This window comes from Chlorocebus sabaeus, chromosome 11 (genome assembly GCF_047675955.1).
Source record: "Chlorocebus sabaeus isolate Y175 chromosome 11, mChlSab1.0.hap1, whole genome shotgun sequence".
In the NCBI taxonomy this organism is placed as follows: domain Eukaryota; kingdom Metazoa; phylum Chordata; class Mammalia; order Primates; family Cercopithecidae; genus Chlorocebus; species Chlorocebus sabaeus.
This window is the reverse complement of record NC_132914.1, coordinates 77731927-77754034: the sequence shown is the minus strand read 5'-3', so window position 1 is coordinate 77754034 and position 22108 is coordinate 77731927. Positions and strand designations below refer to the sequence as shown.

Genomic DNA, 22108 nt, shown 5'->3' with positions numbered 1-22108 from the left:
ATTAAACACACACACCACACACACACACACACACACACACACACACACACACACACACAGTGCAGTCTAGCAAGACAGAAAATTTTCAGACAATAACTGCTAGTCTACTCAAAAATAAAAAATAAAAAAGCACAGAAAGAAACTATGATCTCATTCTTTCCCACACTGACAAATGTTGAATACAGAGCCTAGTCTTCTTCCCTCTCTAGGCAGTAATGAGGCACCGAACCATGAGACACAGTGATGTTAGAGATGGCAAAATAGGGAGCCAAGATTTTCACCCTCTCCAGTGGTAATAAGTCCCTTCCACCATAATGTCAGTGAGAAACATGTGGAGAGCAGTAATAAGGTATCACTACTCCTTCCAACCAGGGTAATCCCAGTGGAGGCTTAGTGGGGAGCCAAGACTCCCAAGCTAACCCAGCAGTAAGGAGAAATCCCCTCCTTGGGTATAACAAAGCCCAAGTGGGAAACCTAGATTTCTAGCCCTACCTGGCAATAACAGAGACGTACTCCTCCCTTTCTCTATTAGAGTGGTATAAAAGGAAACTGTTTTGGTCTAAAAATTTGCATCACCCCAAAATTCATATGTTGAAACTTAGACGCTAGTGTGATGATATTAGGATATGAGGCCTTTGGGAGGTGATTAGCTCATGAGGGCTCTGCCTTCATGAGTGGGATTAGGGCCCTTATGAAAGAGGCTGCAGAGCGCTGCCTCTTCCCTTCCACAATATGAGGACACAACAAGAAGGAACCATCTATGAACCCGAAAATGGGCCCTCACCAAGCACTGAATCTGCTGGTGCCCTGATGTTGGGCTTTCCAGCTTCCAGACTAAGAAATAAAGTTTCGTTGTTTACAGGTCATCCAGTTTCTGGTATTATAGCAGCCCAAAGAAAGAAAGAAACCATTATATACTTAATGTCTTTAATATTTATAGTATTAATTTTATTCAACTATTTAAAATATTCAAATTACCTATTTCATATTAGGGAGTATAGTATAGTAGGTGTGTTTCTTGAAGAATCATTACATTTCATTTCATATATAAAATTTAACTGTGTAGACTTGTCTGTAGTATTCTCTTATTTTTTTCTGTCTGCAGTGTCTGCACTTGTTTCATTCTTGAATTTTCTCTTTTTTTCTTTGGAAGGCTTGCTAGAGATTTGTCAATTTTATTTCATTTTTCAAATAACAAGCTTCTTGTTTCATTGATTTTTCCTACTGTATTTCTGTTTTCAATTTCATTGATTTCTGCTTTTTATTATTCCCTTCTTTCTGCATGGTTTGGATTCTCTGCCTTTTCTTCCTCTAGGTTTTCTTTTGTGGAGGGAACTTAGATTATTGGTCTATTTTCTCTTTTTTAATATATTCACTTAGTGCTATAAATTTCTGTCTTTTCACTAAGTCTCACAAATTTTGATATGTTGAATTTTCATTTCAATTCCATATATTTTAGCATATTCAGTTTGATGTATTTAAAAAATTATCTTACAGAAGACATATATGCAGCCAACAGACACATGAAAAAATGCTCATCATCACTGGCCGTCAGAGAAATGCAAATCAAAACCACAATGAGATACCATCTCACACCAGTTAGAATGGCAATTATTAAAAAGTCAGGAAACAACAGGTGCTGGAGAGGATGTGGAGAAATAGGAACACTTTTACACTGTTGTTGGGATGGTGAACTAGCTCGAACACTGTAGAAGACAGTGTGGCAATTCCTCAAGGATCTAGAACTAGAAATACCATTTGACCCAGCCATCCCATTACTGGGTATATACCCAAAGGATTATAAATCATGCTGCTGTAAAGACACATGCACACGTATATTTACTGCGGCACTATTCACAATAGCAAAGACTTGGAACCAACCCAAATGTCCATCAATGATAGACTAGATTAAGAAAATGTGGCACATATATACCATGGAATACTATGCAGCCATAAAAAAGGATGAGTTCATGTCCTTTGTAGGGACATGGATGAAGCTGGAAACCATCATTCTCAGCAAACTATCACAAGGACAAAAAAACCAAAGACCGCATGTTCTCACTCATAGGTGGGAATTGAACAATGACAACACTTGGACACAGGAAGGAGAACATCACACATGGGGCCTGTTGTGGGGATGGGGAGAGTGGGGAGGGATAGCATTAGGAGATATAACTAATGTAAATGACGAGTTAATGGGTGCAGCACAGCAACATGGCACATGTATACATATGTAACAAACCTGCACGTTGTGCACATGTACCCTAGAACTTAAAGTATAATAAAAAAATTATCTTAAGATTTCCTTTGCAATCTATGAATTATCTAGAAGTGCTACTTTTTCTAACTTGTTTGATAGTACATTTCAGCTCAAACTTTGCATCCTGAGAGCATAAAAGTGTAATTTTAAAATTCTCAAAAAAGATATCTCTAAGTTCAGATAGTTTCACTGGAGAATTCTCCCAATTGTTTAAAGAATAATGAATACCATTTCTACATAATCTGTTTCAGAAACTAGAAGAGATTCATTTCAAGAAGCTAGTATTACTCTTATACAGTAACTAGATAAAGGCAGTGCAAAAAAGCAAACTACTGACTAGTATTTTTCATAAATGTAGATGCAAAATCCTTAACAAAATACCATCAAATAGAAATCAGTTATATATACACATACATCAACACCACGTGGGATAGGAACAAACACATCATGGCCAAGCAGTGTAAGAACCTCAAGGCTGGTTCAATATTAGAAAATCAATCCATGTAATCCACCTTATTAATAGGCCAAAGATGAAAAACTGCATGAACGTTATCAGTGCAAAAGAAAAGCATTTGACAAAATTTAACCCCTATTTAAGATAAAAATTCTCAGAAAAATACAAGTAAAGGGTAATTTCCTCAACTTGATAAAGAGGAACCTACAGCTAACATCACAAGCAATGGTGAAAGAATTGAATGTTTACTCCCAACATCAGGAACGAGGCAAGGGTATCCCTTTTCACTGCTCTTATTCAACATAGAGCTAAATTTCTAGTCAGTGCACTAAGACAGAAAAAACAAAAGGCATACAGATGAGAAAGGAAGAAATAAAACTGACCCTTTTAACAAATGGCATGATTGTCTATGTAGAGAATCTCAAGCAATCTCCAAAAAGTTCCTTAAACTCAATGAGCTATGGGAAAATGACTTGGCTTTTGAATACCACCGAGAAGCCAGTGACTGTGCAGGCAGTCATATCAGTGTCTGCTCCAGGTCTCTGCCCCTCAACAGCATGGCATGACTGGTGGGTGACCCTGAAGTGAACCATGGAGATGGAGGTGGCACTGCCAAGCCATGGTTTTCCAACGCTAGGGCACTGTGCCCTCTGCCTGGCCCTAGTCTTGGTAATCCTGCCACCTCTGCTTCAGATATAGACCCTACCTTCTCCACGGAAGCCCATCCCAGCTTGCAGTGAGCAGCACCTTCCAGCCAGAACAGATTTTTCAGAACGTAAAAGAAGATAATCATTACCAGCAGTGGAGACCATTGTAAATTGTTCTTAAGCAGAACAAAGCTGGTGCTTTGGAAAATCAGCCTCACTCTGCAGGACTCTCACTACCTAATTTTTCAAGTCTCTCCTGGATAAAGAAGGACCAGCTCACATTTCTTCTCTGACAAGTTGGGATACTATGTGTTTCTCAAAGGGCCAAGAAGGTAAAATTAGGGAGGTGTATGAGCAAATTCTCAACATCAAACTAGCAGAGAAATATGAATCTTTTATGAAACTTACATGTAATCAGATCATACAGTCATGTGGCAGAGGGCCAACCAGCGATGTTTCTTGAAGCTTTTCTCCATTTCTGGGTACCAGATTTGACCTCAAGAGACAGGTGTGGTACACTTTTTGCAATGATTTGATATAATATTTGAGCTCCAATTTTGCATCCTGAGGACAATTAACCTTGTCCACAGATCCATTTTTATACAACTTGAAAGCCCGTGAAACTTTTCGGTTATCACAACATATTTTTGTTTTATCTAATGCAATCAACAGGGTATCCTATAGTGATACATTTTCCAAAGAAAAATGTAGCTGGAGCAGCTATTTAGCAAAATATGACTTCTGTGGCTCTTAACAAATGAACAGTTTCACCAAACACATTTCCATAAAAGATGTATGTGTAAGAGTATCTGTGTTATATGTACATGTGTCTTTAACTATTTGTATTGTGCATTTTTTTTTTTTTATTTTAGGGATTCTGGGTGTGAATTTCTGTGCAACAGCTATAAAATGTGTTCTTGGTCTTTGGAAGATCATTAATATTTTGTGGTCATATAACAGTGGATTGTTTTGCATCCAGGTATTACTGTTAAACAGAGACTATTTCCAGGCACAGAAAATGAATCATAAGTTAGTATAGGTAGTAGATGTTATTATGATTAAATAATGAAGGTTTGCCATGTTAGGTCTACAAATGATGTGAATAATTTAAACAAACTAGAAACAGATCATTTGATACATGGACTTTGCTCAGCCGTGTCAGAAAAATACCTTGACTCCAAGCCTTAAAATACCCACAGGGAATCTCTGCTATTTCTTTGACAAAATCAAAGAGCTCCCAAGACACTGAACCTCTAAAGGAAAAAGACCTCTCCTGGAGCAGAGAATCAGGGTTTTCTGGGAAGCATAGCATAGGTAAGCATGTGACTGGGCCACATCCCAGCAGCACTCTTACTTGGGAGGAGTCACTTCACATTTGTTATTGTCACTAAAAATCAGACCTAGCTTCTTTGGTCTCGTTTCCCCAAATTCTTTTAAGAGGTGTCCAATGTGGCTGCTTAAATCTTGTTTTGGCAACGCCCTGCCCAAATTGCTTACTAACTGTTTTTCACCTTGTTCCCAAGGCTGAGGAACAGAAAGTAGCCTGTGGTTAGAGGAAGTGGAAGTTAAGTGTACATTTATTTTTATATTGTGACTTATTCAGGACCACATTTTACAAAATGTAGAGAGAGACAGAGGGGAGGGGAGGGAAGAAAATACAGTTGTATTAAATTATTTTAGTTTCAAGATAGAATATATTTCTCAAATTAGGGGTTATTTGGAAAAACTAAATTTAATTCAAATGTATATCAATACCTTCCAAAGTAAGGTAATATTCACTGATGGTTGTTTTGATTAGAAAGCTAAGAGATATTCTGGAATATTTATATCTGAAGAGTCCTTATTAATGAATATCATTAACTTAAATCTAACTTAAATTGGAACATTATTCTTTGTACATTTTCATTATACAGTATTAACTAGCAACATGCTAAGCTTCAAAGAAAAAGCAATTCAATGAAGGAGAGATAGGTCTTTCAACAAGTGGTACTAGAGCAATTAGACATCCATAAAAGAAAAAATTGATAAATAAGACATCATCAAAATTAAAAAGTTTTGCTCTGTTAAAGACCCTACTAACAGGATGAAAAGACAAGCTACAGGCCGGGTGTGATGGCTCACGCCGGTAATCCCAGCACTTTGGGAGGCCGAGGCGGGCAGATCACGAGACCAAGAGATCGAGACCATCCTGGGTAACACTGAGAATCCCTGTCTCTACTAAAAATACAAAAAATGAGCTGGACTTGGTGGCACATGCCTGTAGTCTCAGCTACTCAGGAGGCTGAGGCAGGAGAACTGCTTGAACCCTGGAGGCGGAGGTTGTGGTGAGCTGTGATTGCGCCACTGCACTCCAGCCTGGGCGACAGAGCAAGACTCTGTCTCAAAAAAAAAAAAGAAAGAAAGACAAGCTACAGCCTGGGAGAAAACATTTGCAAACCATGTATCTAACAAAAACAAGTAACTAGAATATATTAAAAATTTTCCCAAACTCAACAATGAAACAAAACAATCCAATGAGGAAACGGGCAAAAGTAATGAATAGCCATTTTATGGAAGAGGATATACAGATGGTACATAAGCACATGAAAAATATATTCAGTTAGCTATTGAACGTTAGCCATACACAAGTTAAAACCAGAATGATATATCATTAAATACATATATGTGAAACTGGATGGCTCATACGTTGTTGTAGTAAATTTAAAGGGGTACAATTCCTTCAGAAAACTGTTTGTCAGTTTCTTAAAAAAAACTTAACATGCAACTACCATATGACCCAGCAATGTGCTCCTCAATATGCATCCTAGACATAGGAAAATTTATGTTCCTACAAAAATTGTGCACTTGTGTTTATAGCAGCTGTATTTCTAATAGCCACAAATGGACACAACCCACATGTCCTTCAACCAGTGAATGGTTAAGGGAACTGTGGTGCATCCATACCGAAAAAAAAAAAAAAAAAAACAACCAGGTGCAGTGGGTCATGTCTGTAATCCCAGCACTTTGGGAGGCCAAGGTAGGCAGATTGCCTGAGCTCAGGAGTTCAAGACCAGCCTGGCCAACATGGTGAAACCTCGTCTCTACTAAAAACACAAAATTAGCTGGGTGTGGTGGCGTGTGCCTGTAGTCCCAGCTACTCGGGAGGCTGAGGCAGAAGAATCAATTGAACCCAGGAGGCAGAGGTTACAGTGAGTCGAAATTGCACCACTGCACTCCAGATTGGATGACAAAGCAAGACTCTGTCTCCAAAAACAAAGAAAAGAAAAGAAAAAGAAAAAGATGGGGCGGAGCAAGATGGCCGAATAGGAACAGCTCCAGTCTCCAACTCCCGGCGCGAGCGACACAGAAGACCGGCGATTTCTGCATTTTCAACTGAGGTACTGGGTTCATCTCACTGGGGAGTGCCAGACGATCGGTGCTGGTCAGCTGCTGCAGCCCTACCAGCGAGAGCTGAAGCAGGGCGAGGCATTGCCTCACCTGGAAAGCGCAAGGGGGAAGGGAATCCCTTTTCCTAGCCAGGGGAACTGAGACACACAACACCTGGAAAATCGGGTAACTCCCACCCCAATACTGCGCTTTAAGCAGACAGGCACACCAGGAGATCATATCCCACACCTGGCCGGGAGTGTCCCACACCCACGGAGCCTCCCTCATTGCTAGCACAGCAGTCTGTGATCTACCGGCAAGGCAGCAGCCAGGCTGGGGGAGGGGCGCCCGCCATTGCTGAGGCTTAAGTAGGTAAACAAAGCTGCTGGGAAGCTCAAACTGGGTGGAGCTCACAGCAGCTCAAGGAAACCTGCCTGTCTCTGTAGACTCCACCTCTGGGGACAGGGCACAGTAAATAATAACAAACGCAGCAGCTCTGCAGACGCAAACGACTCTGTCTGACAGCTTTGAAGAGAGCAGTGGATCTCCCAACACGGAGGTTGAGATCTGAGAAGGGACAGACTCCCTGCTCAAGTGGGTCCCTGACCCCTGAGTAGCCTAACTGGGAGACATCCCCCACTAGGGGCAGTCTGATACACCACACCTCACAGGGTGGAGTACACCCCTGAGAGGAAGATTCCAAAGCAAGAATCAGACAGGTACACTCGCTGTTCAGAAATATTCTATCTTCTGCAGCCTCTGCTGCTGATACCCAGGCAAACAGGGTCTGGAGTGGACCTCAAGCAATCTCCTACAGCTACAACCTACAGCTGAGGATCCTGACGGTTAGAAGGAAAGCTATCAAACAGGAAGGACACCTACACCAAAACCCCATCAGTACATCACCATCATCAAAGACCAGAGGCAGATAAAACCACAAAGATGGGGAAAAAGCAGGGCAGAAAAGCTGGAAATTCAAAAAATAAGAGCGCATCTCCCCCGGCAAAGGAGCGCAGCTCATCGCCAGCAACGGATCAAAGCTGGACGGAGAATGACTTCGACGAGATGAGAGAAGAAGGCTTCAGTCCATCAAATTTCTCAGAGCTAAAGGAGGAATTACGTACCCAGCGCAAAGAAACTAAAAATCTTGAAAAAAAAGTGGAAGAATTGATGGCTAGAGTAATTAATGCAGAGAAGCTCACAAACGAAATGAAAGAGACGAAAACCATGACACAAGAAATACGTGACAAATGCACAAGCTTCAGTAACCGTCTCGATCAACTGGAAGAAAGAATGTCAGCGATGGAGGATCAAATGAATGAAATGAAGCGAGAAGAGAAACCAAAAGAAAAAAGAAGAAAAAGAAATGAACAAAGCCTGCAAGACGTATGGGATTATGTAAAAAGACCAAATCTACGTCTGATTGGGGTGCCTGAAAGTGAGGGGGAAAATGGAACCAAGTTGGAAAACACTCTTCAGGATATCATCCAGGAGAACTTCCCCAACCTAGTAGGGCAGGCCAACATTCAAATCCAGGAAATACAGAGAACGCCACAAAGATACTCCTCGAGAAGAGCAACTCCAAGACACATAATTGCCAGATTCACCAAAGTTGAAATGAAGGAAAAAATCTGAAGGGCAGCCAGAGAGAAAGGTCGGGTTACCCACAAAGGGAAGCCCATCAGACTAACAGCAGATCTCTCGGCAGAAACTCTTCAAGCCAGAAGAGAGTGGGGGCCAATATTCAACATTCTTAAAGAAAAGAATTTTAAACCCAGAATTTTATATCCAGCCAAACTAAGTTTCATAAGTGAAGGAGAAATAAAATCCTTTACAGATAAGCAAATGCTTAGAGATTTTGTCACCACTAGGCCTGCCTTACAAGAGACCCTGAAGGAAGCACTAAACATGGAAAGGAACAACCGGTACCAGCCATTGCAAAAACATGCCAAAATGTAAAGACCATCAAGGCTAGGAAGAAACTGCATCAACTAACGAGCAAAATAACCAGTTAATATCATAATGGCAGGATCAAGTTCACACATAACAATCTTAACCTTAAATGTAAATGGACTAAATGCTCCAATTAAAAGACACAGACTGGCAAACTGGATAAAGAGTCAAGATCCATCAGTCTGCTGTATTCAGGAGACCCATCTCACACGCAGAGACATACATAGGCTCAAAATAAAGGGATGGAGGAAGATTTACCAAGCAAATGGAGAACAAAAAAAAGCGGGGGTTGCAATACTAGTCTCTGATAAAACAGACTTTAAACCATCAAAGATCAAAAGAGACAAAGAAGGCCATTACATAATGGTAAAGGGATCAATTCAACAGGAAGAGCTAACTATCCTAAATATATATGCACCCAATACAGGAGCACCCAGATTAATAAAGCAAGTCCTTAGAGACTTACAAAGAGACTTAGACTCCCATACAATAATAATGGGAGACTTCAACACTCCACTGTCAACATTAGACAGATCAACGAGACAGAAAGTTAACAAGGATATCCAGGAATTGAACTCATCTCTGCAGCAAGCAGACCTAATAGACATCTATAGAACTCTCCACCCAAAATCAACAGAATATACATTCTTCTCAGCACCACATCGTACTTACTCCAAAATTGACCACGTAATTGGAAGTAAAGCACTCCTCAGCAAATGTACAAGAAGAGAAATTATAACAAACTGTCTCTCAGACCACAGTGCAATCAAATTAGAACTCAGGACTAAGAAACTCAATCAAAACCGCTCAACTACATGGAAACTGAACAACCTGCTCCTGAATGACTACTGGGTACATAACGAAATGAAGGCAGAAATAAAGATGTTCTTTGAAACCAATGAGAACAAAGATACAACATACCAGAATCTCTGGGACACATTTAAAGCAGTGTGTAGAGGGAAATTTATAGCACTAAATGCCCACAAGAGAAAGCAGGAAAGATCTAAAATTGACACTCTAACATCGCAATTAAAAGAACTAGAGAAGCAAGAGCAAACACATTCGAAAGCTAGCAGAAGGCAAGAAATAACTAAGATCAGAGCAGAACTGAAGGAGATAGAGACACAAAAAACCCTCCAAAAAATCAATGAATCCAGGAGTTGGTTTTTTGAAAAGATCAACAAAATTGACAGACCACTAGCAAGACTAATAAAGAAGAAAAGAGAGAAGAATCAAATCGACGGAATTAAAAATGATAAAGGGGATATCACCACCGACCCCACAGAAATACAAACTACCATCAGAGAATACTATAAACACCTCTACGCAAATAAACTGGAAAATCTAGAAGAAATGGATAATTTCCTGGACACTTACACTCTTCCAAGACTAAACCAGGAAGAAGTTGAATCCCTGAATAGACCAATAGTAGGCTCTGAAATTGAGGCAATAATTAATAGCCTACAAACCAAAAAAAGTCCAGGACCAGATGGATTCACAGCTGAATTCTACCAGAGGTACAAGGAGGAGCTGGTACCATTCCTTCTGAAACTACTCCAATCAATAGAAAAAGAGGGAATCCTCCCTAACTCATTTTATGAGGCCAACATCATCCTGATACCAAAGCCTGGCAGAGACACAACAAAAAAAGAGAATTTTAGACCAATATCCCTGATGAACATCGATGCAAAAATCCTCAATAAAATACTGGCAAACCGGATTCAGCAGCACATCAAAAAGCTTATCCACCATGATCAAGTGGGCTTCATCCCTGGGATGCAAGGCTGGTTCAACATTTGCAAATCAATAAACATAATCCAGCATATAAACAGAACCAAAGACAAGAACCACATCATTATCTCAATAGATGCAGAAAAGGCTTTTGACAAAATTCAACAGCCCTTCATGCTAAAAACGCTCAATAAATTCGGTATTGATGGAACGTACCTCAAAATCATAAGAGCTATTTATGACAAACCCACAGCCAATATCATACTGAATGGGCAAAAACTGGAAAAATTCCCTTTGAAAACTGGCACAAGACAGGGATGCCCTCTCTCACCACTCCTATTCAACATAGTGTTGGAAGTTCTGGCTAGGGCAATCAGGCAAGAGAAAGAAATCAAGGGGATTCAGTTAGGAAAAGAAGAAGTCAAATTGTCCCTCTTTGCAGACGACATGATTGTATATTTAGAAAACCCCATTGTCTCAGCCCAAAATCTCCTTAAGCTGATCAGCAACTTCAGCAAAGTCTCAGGATACAAAATTAATGTGCAAAAATCACAAGCATTCTTATACACCAGTGACAGTCAAACAGAGAGCCAAATCATGAATGAACTTCCATTCACAATTGCTTCAAAGAGAATAAAATACCTAGGAATCCAACTTACAAGGGATGTAAAGGACCTCTTCAAGGAGAACTACAAACCACTGCTCAGTGAAATAAAAGAGGACACAAACAAATGGAAGAACATACCATGCTCATGGATAGGAAGAATCAATATCGTGAAAATGGCCATACTGCCCAAGGTAATTTATAGATTCAATGCCATCCCCATCAAGCTACCAATGAGCTTCTTCACAGAATTGGAAAAAACTGCTTTAAAGTTCATATGGAACCAAAAAAGAGCCCGCATCTCCAAGACAATCCTGAGTCAAAAGAACAAAGCTGGAGGCATCACGCTACCTGACTTCAAACTATACTACAAGGCTACAGTAACCAAAACAGCATGGTACTGGTACCAAAACAGAGATATAGACCAATGGAACAGAACAGAGTCCTCAGAAATAATACCACACATCTACAGCCATCTGATCTTTGACAAACCTGAGAGAAACAAGAAATGGGGAAAGGATTCCCTATTTAATAAATGGTGCTGGGAAAACTGGCTAGCCATAAGTAGAAAGCTGAAACTGGATCCTTTCCTTACTCCTTATACGAAAATTAATTCAAGATGGATTAGAGACTTAAATGTTAGACCTAATACCATAAAAATCCTAGAGGAAAACCTAGGTAGTACCATTCAGGACATAGGCATGGGCAAAGACTTCATGTCTAAAACACCAAAAGCAACGGCAGCAAAAGCCAAAATTGACAAATGGGATCTCATCAAACTAAAGAGCTTCTGCACAGCAAAAGAAACTACCATCAGAGTGAGCAGGCAACCTACAGAATGGGAGAAAATTTTTGCAATCTACTCATCTGACAAAGGGCTAATATCCAGAACCTACAAAGAACTCAAACAAATTTACAAGAAAAAAACAAACAACCCCATCCAAAAGTGGGCAAAGGATATGAACAGACATTTCTCAAAAGAAGACATTCATACAGCCAACAGACACATGAAAAAATGCTCATCATCACTGGCCATCAGAGAAATGCAAATCAAAACCACAATGAGATACCATCTCACACCAGTTAGAATGGCGATCATTCAAAAGTCAGGAAACAACAGGTGCTGGAGAGGATGTGGAGAAATAGGAACACTTTTACACTGTTGGTCGGATTGTAAACTAGTTCAACCATTATGGAAAACAGTATGGCGATTCCTCAAGGATCTAGAACTAGATGTACCATATGACCCAGCCATCCCATTACTGGGTATATACCCAAAGGATTATAAATTATGCTGCTATAAGGACACATGCACACGTATGTTTATTGCAGCACTATTCACAATAGCAAAGACTTGGAATCAACCCAAATGTCCATCAGTGACAGATTGGATTAAGAAAATGTGGCACATATACACCATGGAATACTATGCAGCCATAAAAAAGGATGAGTTTGTGTCCTTTGTAGGGACATGGATGCAGCTGGAAACCATCATTCTCAGCAAACTATCACAAGAACAGAAAACCAAACACCGCATGTTCTCACTCGTAGGTGGGAACTGAACAATGAGATCACTTGGACTCAGGAAGGGGAACATCACACACCGGGGCCTATCATGGGGAGGGGGGCGGGGGGATTGCATTGGGAGTTATACCTGATGTAAATGACGAGTTGATGGGTGCAGCACACCAACATGGCACAGGTATACATATGTAGCAAACCTGCACGTTGTGCACATGTACCCTACAACTTGAAGTTTAATAATAATAAAAAAATTTAAAAAAAAAAAAAAAGAAAGAAAAAGATTGCTACTCAAAAAAACTTGGTTGAATGTCTTTTTCTGTGTAAAAAAGGTTACATACTTTATAATTCCACTTATATAACATTGTTAAAATGACAAAATTATAGAAAACGGAGAACAGATTAGTGGTGTCCAAGGGTTCAGAATGAGGAGAGATGCCAGGATGATGGACAGGAATTGGGTCTATGAAAAGGCAATATGAGGGATTATTCTGATGGAAATGTTCTCTGTCTGATATACTCTTTGTCTACAGTTTTGCAAGATGTTACTACTTGAGAGATGTTACCACTGGAAGAAAATGGATAAAGGACATGCAGGATTTCTCTGTATTATTTCTCATAACTACATTTGAATCTACAACGATCTTTAAAATGTTTAATTAGAAAATACATTCATCAAGACATGCCTTTCTCATGTTTAAATACATAATTGTTTAAAAATAGTTTTGTGACTGCAAGTTTCTACTTAAGACACCCAGCATATGCATACTTGGTGTTTGCTGTATGCCTATCAGTCTTCTTGGCCTGTGCATTGATTGATTCATTCATTTATAATATACTTATTATCACTGTATGCCAGATACTTTTCTGGACACTGGAAATAGGTTTGAACAAAGAAAAATCTCTGTCCCCATGCAACCTATATTGTAGTGAGAACAGACTCACAGATAATGGTACATATAATATCCAAAAGAGAAAAGTAAAGCAGGAAAGGAGTATGGAAAATTCTAGCTGGGAGGAAGGACGTTCAAACGCAAATTAGAAATCCTTTTGGAAGAGATAGCATTTGAGGATACATTTCAAGATAAGGGAAGTGACAGATAACTAGGGATTAAAAAGAAGGGCTTTATGGGCCATTGAAGTGACTGGAGATTTTATTCTTTATTACTTAGGAGGCTCAGTAAATATGTAATGAACAAATCCTCCATCTAAAGAGATTTCTGCAGTGTTCAGGAAAATGGCCAAAAACAATCATTGTTTTTAGAATTACTTATGTGAGAATTTAGAACAAGTTCCTGCTTTTCTATTATACCAGATTCAAACTTCTGTGACAGTCACACCAAACTAAGAGCAGAGAAAGTAGGGGTCCACTTCAGTTATTCAACCTTCCTGCTTCCACTCCTTCTAATAAAATACCCTCCTCTCTAGTCAAGCTTCCATCTCAGCCTGACCCCTTGTATTGCATTCATTTCTCCACTGTGTGTTTTCTCTTGCTGTATCTTGAAATTCCTATTTACTCTCCTCTACTATTCTCACTATTTTCATGAATAGTGAGGGTATCACTATTCATGAGTGCTTTAGTCAACCCATAATCTCCTCTGATTTCCTTAACCTCACCATCCAAGATATTTCCAATAAACGAGGAATGTTCTCTGATATGTACAATTGGCATTTTCTCATAGCATACTGATAAACCAAAAAGAACATTTAGAAAACTTGACTTTTATTGATCTGTATCAGATGATCTAAGTAAACATTAGTGTATTTGTCTACAAAATTCAAGGTTCAAGACAAATATGTGCCATATCATCCTTTTCCAATTAGGTTACTGGTTCTTAACTTCTCATAGAAAGCAATTTTAAAACTATCAATAAGCAACATCCAATTCATATTTCACACTTCAAAAAAGCCTCAATAAAATCTTTTTCTCCTGCATATTTATTTAATCAAACATTCAAGGCCAGGCGTGGTGGCTCATACCTGTAATCCCAGCACTTTGGGAGGCTGAGGTGAGCAGATCACCTGAGGTCAGGAGTTCAAACCCAGCTTGGCCAACATGGCAAAACCCCATGTCTACCAAAAACACAAAAAATTAGCTGGGTGTAGTGGCACAGGCCTGTAGTCCCAGCTACTCAGGAGGCTGAGGCATGAGAATAGCTTGAACCCGGGAGGTGGAGGTTGCAGTGAGCTGAGATTGTGCCACTGCACTCCAGCCTGGACAATAGAGCAAGACTCTGTCTCAAAAAAAAAAAAAACAAACAAACAAACCAACTTCAAGCCACATATTATGTAGGTTTGTGTTTGTTTTATACATATTAAATATGTTTGTATTATAATAACTGAGTTATTTGGATGTGCAGGGCAAAGATCCCCAATGCCACCTGGCACTCAAACTTGGGTCTTGAACCCCACGCCTAGAACCTGAACATAGCAAGCAGTAAATAAGTATATATTGGTCAACTGTCCACTGCACTACAAGAAGTGGAAAAAGACATTCCTCATCTGATGTTGACTCTTAAGAAAAATTTTATATTTAATAATTAAGTCTATATAAAAGATATTGTACAAAACACCTGAATTTCAATTAGATATACTAATAGTTATTTCCCTCTGATTTGTGATAGGCAACTATAATGTCTTTTGTGCTTTTAGTGATTGCCCACTGGTAAGTTGAATGTTTTAATTCACTTGTTTGAGAGCAATCAGAATCATGCAACTTTCCTGCATCCTTTATTTCAAATCGTAATTCAGGAGATGGATGAGGAAAGTTATGTAAGTAGGATACAAAGGAAAAGTGAACTTTTGATTTAGTGCACCAATTTGTAGCCATAGAAGGACAGCACTTTTATTGCCCACATTCAATCTATTAAATGGTAAATAAGAATTTTATAAATTCTTATAAAATATGTAAGTATTTTATGTAACAAATAAGCTAGGTTGGGTGTGTGGCTCATGCCTGTAATCCCAACACTTTGGGAGAATGAAGCAGAAGGATTGCTTGAACCAGGAGTTTGAGACCAGTCTGGGCAACATAGTGAGACTCTCTCTACAAAAATAAATAAAAAATTAGCTGGGCAGGCTGGGAGCCACGGCTCATGCCTGTAATCCCAGCACTTTGGAAGGCCAACGCAGGCAGATCACATGAAGTCAGGAGTTCGATACCCAGACTGGCCCACATGGTGAAACCCTGTCTCTACTAAAAATACAAAAATTAGTCAGGTGTGGTGGCGCACACCTATGATCATAGCTACTTGGGAGGCCTGAGGCACGAGAATTGCTTGAATCTGGGAGGTGGAGGCTGCAGTGAGTCAAGATAGCACCACTTCACTCCAGCCTGGGCAAGAGAATGAGACCCTGTCTCAAACAAACAAACGAATAAAATTAGCTGGGCATGGTGGTGCAAATCTGTAGTCCTAGCTACTCAGGTGGCTGAGGTAGGAGGATCACTTGAGCCCAGCAGGTTGAGGCTACAGTGAGCTGAGATAAAGCCGCTGCACTCCAGACTGAGTGACATAGTGAGATATTGTCTCTAAAATGATGATGATGATGATGATGATAATTAAATTGAATACATTCCAAGTCAATCATATTGTAGCATTAATATATTTGCAAGCTCAGTGGATTTCCACTGGATCACTGCATATGCCTGTTATCTTCCATTGGACAAAAAGCTAATAAAGAAATCACTGCAGAAAAGAACACCCCTAAAAACCACAAATACACATTTTACTTTCCCTAAATTAAGTTTTTGCATCTAAGGGAAGTACCTTATTTTTCTCTTTTGATTCTAAATTATGGAGCTTGGAAGAGCTCTGGATAAACACAAATTATAAAATTATCTTCCACAAAAGACCAAGTTTTTAAAACCAAATATTAAATTCAAACATTTACTAGATTTGTAACTGTTTTTTAATTTTAAATCTTAAATTTTTATGGGTACATACTAGGTGTATGTATTTACAGGGTACGTAAGATATTTTGATACAGGAGTGCAATGTATAATAATCATATCAGGGTAAATGAGGTATCCATCACCTGAAGCATTTATCATTTCGTTGTGTTACAAAAATTCCAATTATACTATTTTAGTTATTTTTTAATGTGAAAGAAATTATTGACTGGTCACTCTGTTGTACTATCAAATACTAGACCTTATTTATTCTATGTTTTTGTACCCTTAACCATTCCCGCTTTTCCTACCCCCTGCCCTTCCTACCTTTTCCAGGCTCTGGAAACCATCATTCTACACTCTATCTCCATGAGTTCAATTGTTTTAGTTTTTGGCTGCCACAAATGAGTAAGAACATGTGACGTTTGTCTTTCTGTGCCTGACTTATTTCACTTAACGTAATGTCCTCCAGTTCCATCCATGTTATGCTAAGTTTTGATAGTAAAATGAATAAGAGCATTTTGAATCAATTCAAGGTTCTAAAAGTTAAATACCGCATGCACATGGACTTGCTGGATTATTTTTATTGGTATATATGATATATTTGGCCATAAAATGCTGCTAAAATGTAGAACCAAGTTTGGGGACCTTCATCTTTACTGCCCTGTTCCAACATATCTGACTGTGACAAGGGAACCAGCTTAGACACCAAACACTAATCTCCTCATAAATTCAATCGTCATGATACACGTTTGGCTGCATCCAGATTTGACCAAGTTTACATTTAAAAAATACCCAATAATCCCTGGAAGGAATGTTAAGGTCAGACACTAGGCAGTGAGAGAGTGAGCCAAATTTGATTTCACTTTATGTCAAAAATAAGTATGGAGTCAGTGACTCAGAGCTGGCTATGCACTGTGACTAATCTTAGACCACATAAATTAGAAGTATGCAACAGGCTGTAAAACTGTTTCCAATCTGAACAATAAATTCCCAGCTCTTACCTCTTATCAACAAGTAATTCATGTGAATCATATAAAATCAAATTAATTACCTAATAAATACTGTAATCATAAATATAATTACATACTAGATGCAAAACAATTTTAAAGATATGAAATCAAAATATTTCTGAAGCAGCAGTTAATACTCATGCTTTATATAAATGACTCTCCTTAATTTAAAGAATTTTTATATTTACATGGGAGAAAATATTTATGATTTTGCCTGATGGGAATGTGGAAATAATATATTGCAATGGAGTAAAAACACTTATGAAAAATAATGAATTTTAGAAGAAAGCAATTCATTTCTTTCTTCTACAAACATTTGAATGCTTACAATGCCCAAGGCTTTCTGCTAGGAACTGTGAGTAAAACAAAGACAAATAAGACATGGTTCCTACAAGCAACGAGTTTACAGTGAAAATGAATGGTTCCCAAATTCAGCACTGTATTATTCACATGTCTTGTTTAAATGAAGATCTAGGTCCTAATTCCCAAATTCTGATTCCATAAGTCTAGAACCATGCCACAGTGCTGCACATTCTGATGCAGAATTCAAGCTTTGAGAAGCAATGGTCCTCAATAGTAGGAAAGTTCATAGTACAGTAGTTTAATAACTACCTAATTATTTGATTTAGAATCCCTTCAACCTCCACATATGTTGCCTTTTAATCCTGAGTTAAGATGGAATTCAAATTTCTATTATTATTATTATTATTATTATTATTTTACAAAGACCTGGACCTTTAATTTAGGTGACTCTATATCAGGTGCACATTGCGATTTGGATCATGTGTCACAGTTCTACTAACTGAATTCCTGCTTCATTCCTGTGTCTAAGCTGTCACTTTGAGTACCAGTGTACTCAATCTTACTTTTAATGGCAAAAACTGCAGTTACTTTTGCACCAACCTAGTGTCTCCTGCCTTGTTCCTGAATCTCTCATTTATTTCAGATATATTGTCCTGCATTTTATTTGCCAGTTATCAAAGACTCAGCTCCTGCCCAGTGATCAAGACCATTTTACCTGGTGCTAGACCACCCTGATGCAGACCACCTACCTGGATTTGAACATTTTTTCTTCCCACAGACTCCACATAGCAATGATGTGCTGGCCACCCACTGGGAAAACACATGCCACCCCTTGATGGACCTTTCTGACACTGTTTGCCTGTCCTCAAAAGTTCCTGGTAATCTACTCCAGTACTCTCCGATACACACAGAATATCAGAATTACCTAGAGAGATTCTTAAGTGCATGGATTCTTAAGCTTCACTCATTGAGGCTATGAGTCAGCAAGCCTGGGATGAAGTCCAGAAATGCCATTAAAGGCTTTAATAAAGAAGGCACATTCAAGCTGGGCTTTTAAAAATGAATAAAATTTTATGTGTCATAGAAAGGGAAAACAATAATACGGCTAAGGGAAGCAAAGCAATCTGATGATGAAAAAGGGTTGGGTACGTTTAAAGAAGAGAATCTAGTCAATTTTTAGTTCATAGTAGATGTTAATAAATGTTTTCTAAGTTAAAATACTGAAATAGTGAAATAGCATGCTAAATAAATAAAGTTTGGCTGGAGACATCAGCTATACGAGAAGATACAATAAAAGGATAGAAGAATAAAAAGCTAGAGAGAAGCCAAATTCTAATTAGCGATGGATTCTAGGATATTTTCTAGACAATGAGAATGAGTAAAATATTTGCAGTATTCTAACCCATCTCCTACACATGGTGCCTTTCATTATTACTTCTGTGCTTCAGGTACCCAACTTGACATGTCTAACCTTTATTGCTCAGATAATACATTTCATCTGCCAATGCATAAATGGTCTATTTGTATGTTAGAATCGATTCAATTAAGTGAGTAGGTGAAAAGATGAGACTTATGGGTAAAGTAGTGTGGGTGATAAGGCTAGTTAGGGTGTTATTACAGGAAGCAACAAGGTCCCTCTGATATACAACGGTGGTAGTCAAGGAAGAGAAGGGGCAAATTGCAGAGCCATGATGGAAATTGAATTGGTAAGACCTGATTGTATGTAGAAGAGATGGAGTAAGGAATTTTATAAAACTATGAGGCTTGGGGTTCAATGGATTGTCAAGAACAGGCATAGAAAACTAAGAAAAAGACAGTGATTTCATGCAACACAAATTCCATTTCAAATATATTTGGAGTTGATACTCCCACTAGGTCTTCAGTTGAAATTTTTCAACAATTTGGATGAATGTGCAAGAAAAAGAGAGAGAGGATAAATGCAGGAGAGATGTGAATAAATTGATGGAGTAATGTTCTGAGAAGACATAAGATTAAAATGAAAATGAACAACTAGATCCCTAAAAGAGGAAGGCAAGGACATCCTAAGAGAAGGTATCTGGAAGGCATAAATAAAGACTTGAATAAATTTTGATGGAAGGAGGGCCTATCAAGATATTTGATAGTATTAGTAAAATAAAAATAAATATGGATGATGGGGGAACAGACTAGGTTCAGAAAGAGAACAATTTTCTTATGGAATAGAGAGTATTCCTATGAACGTATTTCCTATAGAGTATAAACAAGGGATACATAGAAGATTGTGGAGAAGCTGGGACAATTAAGGACGATGAATTTACAGATGAAAAAAGTAGAATCATTTCTACTTTTTCCTAGAAATATTTACCAGCCAGCATCTTGGAAAAAACAAATAATGGGGTCTTCTCAGAGTGAGGAATCTTCCTGGAGGATAAGTCACAATGACATGGCATGAGATCTAAGGAGCAAGAGATGGTATTGTTGAAATGTAACTATTCCATCCTGGAAAGGGAAACACCGTAGTTTGAAAAAATGTTGCACTGGAAGAAGGAGAAGGAAAGGATGCTGAGTTAGATGCTGGAATCAGAGAGAAGGCACACTATGTCTTGACGTTCTAGGTTTACAGCCTCAAGACGGGTTGAAAGACGTTTCCAAGATAAAGGGTCTGGAAGTGCCAGAAGTTAGCAATTATTGCCAGTATCTAAAGTGCCCATTAGGACATGCATCCAGGGAAGTGGTGTTATCAGGAAAGAAACAGACTCTAATATAAGCAGGTAGAATATGGAAGAAAATAGGATGAAGGATATTATGACATAGGATAGAGCACTGCTAGGGGAGGTGAGAATTTCTTCTTGTGGACTAAAGCTTAATGACCTGGATATTTTATTCAAATAACATGAAAGATAAAGATTGATATAAAGGGGAGAAAATAGAAAACTGAGTCTGATACTGCAACCATATAGTTCAGGAAAACATCTAGAATTCCATAAAAACAAATAAGACAAAAAAAAGATATACATGAAAGGTTTACATGTTTATTTTTTCTTTTAAATCATGATAAAACATAATTCATTAAGTTGGGGTTTTATATTTGTGGAAATACAGTAAAGCGGATCCTCTCTCTTTTTTTTCCTCCCTTCAATCTCCCAATGTTTTGGAGAAGGGTCAATGTAGTACACAGCTGGTACTCAAGCAACACATGGGATAAAAAGCCTGTGATGTATTTTTTAATATGTGCTTTATATGATTAGGTAAGTATGCTATAAAGATTGCAGGTGGTATTGACACAATCCCCAAATAGTTAAACGTTTCATGTTAGTTACCTGTTTCATGTTAGTTACCTGTTTCAGGTAGTGTGCTGACATGGCATGTGCTTTCATCACCTTCACCAGCTGAGGTTGAAGCTCTTACTTTAAAGACATATGAGGTCCCGGCAAGAAGCTTTATGAAAGTGTACATGTGATCTTGGGGAGAGACTTTTGTAGAATTGTTTTCAACTGTTACCATATATTGTGTTATTATTCCATTTGCCTTTTTGGGTGGATCCCATTTCACTAAAACTGACTGCCAGCTAGTTGCCATGCACTGCATATTCTGCACGACATCTGGAACTTAAGAGATAAACATTTACCGTAAGTTAAAGTGTATACACATATAAGTAGATAATTGATTGAATTATGTGATCACTAGATACAACTGTGTTTAGAAGTACAACTAGAAAAATATTTAATATATCAAATTTTCAATGTGTGCTTAAAAAGTCATTAACATAGACTGAATCAAAAGGCTGTTGACTTGCTTTTTATGCTATTGTATTAATCCTTACAATATTGAACCAGTCACTAAATATCTTCCAGCTCCAAGCACCAAACACATCCTCGAAAGCTCAGAAGCAAATGTGTAGCCTCAAGTCCAGGCCCAGGCAGTGTCTGATAACTGCTCTCTTACTTGGAAAGGAAGAATCTTAGCAATACTTTATTATGGAACATTTTTATGCAAAACATAGATACAGGTGCCTCCCTGATGTGACAAATCTGGGCTTCACAGTACTTGGAAACCCCTAATTTAAAGGTACTGGTTTTTACTGGGATGTCTTCTTTGGAAGAATCTTGAGGATCTCATCGTTAAGGACCTTTTGTAGACATCGTTGGAAGGAAGATTTAAGGAGTCTTAGTCTTATTTTCTAGAGCTTCTCTGAATTTACTTGAAAGTAACCCAATTTCTCAGAGGTCCTCTGTATCTGGAAGGCCTGGTTAAGGAACAATATCCTAGCCCACCAAAGTGACTGCACATTAGAGAGACTGGTTGCTTCCCACAGAAACGTCCAATTAGCCAATGTACCCTAATGGTGGTATTAGTAGAATAAATTTTCTTGTCACAGTAAAAGATAA

At 38.5% G+C, this 22108-nt stretch overlaps 1 protein-coding gene across 1 annotated transcript in view; it reads right to left on the bottom strand.

Annotated features, from left to right (window-relative positions):
* Positions 1–22108, bottom strand: part of PTPRQ (protein tyrosine phosphatase receptor type Q) — a 216970-nt gene that overhangs the window by 111170 nt on the left and 83692 nt on the right. Inside the window, exon 25 of the mRNA XM_073020970.1 lies at positions 21059–21328. Coding sequence (XP_072877071.1) covers positions 21059–21328 — 270 coding nt within the window. The remainder of the gene's footprint in view (positions 1–21058; positions 21329–22108) is intronic.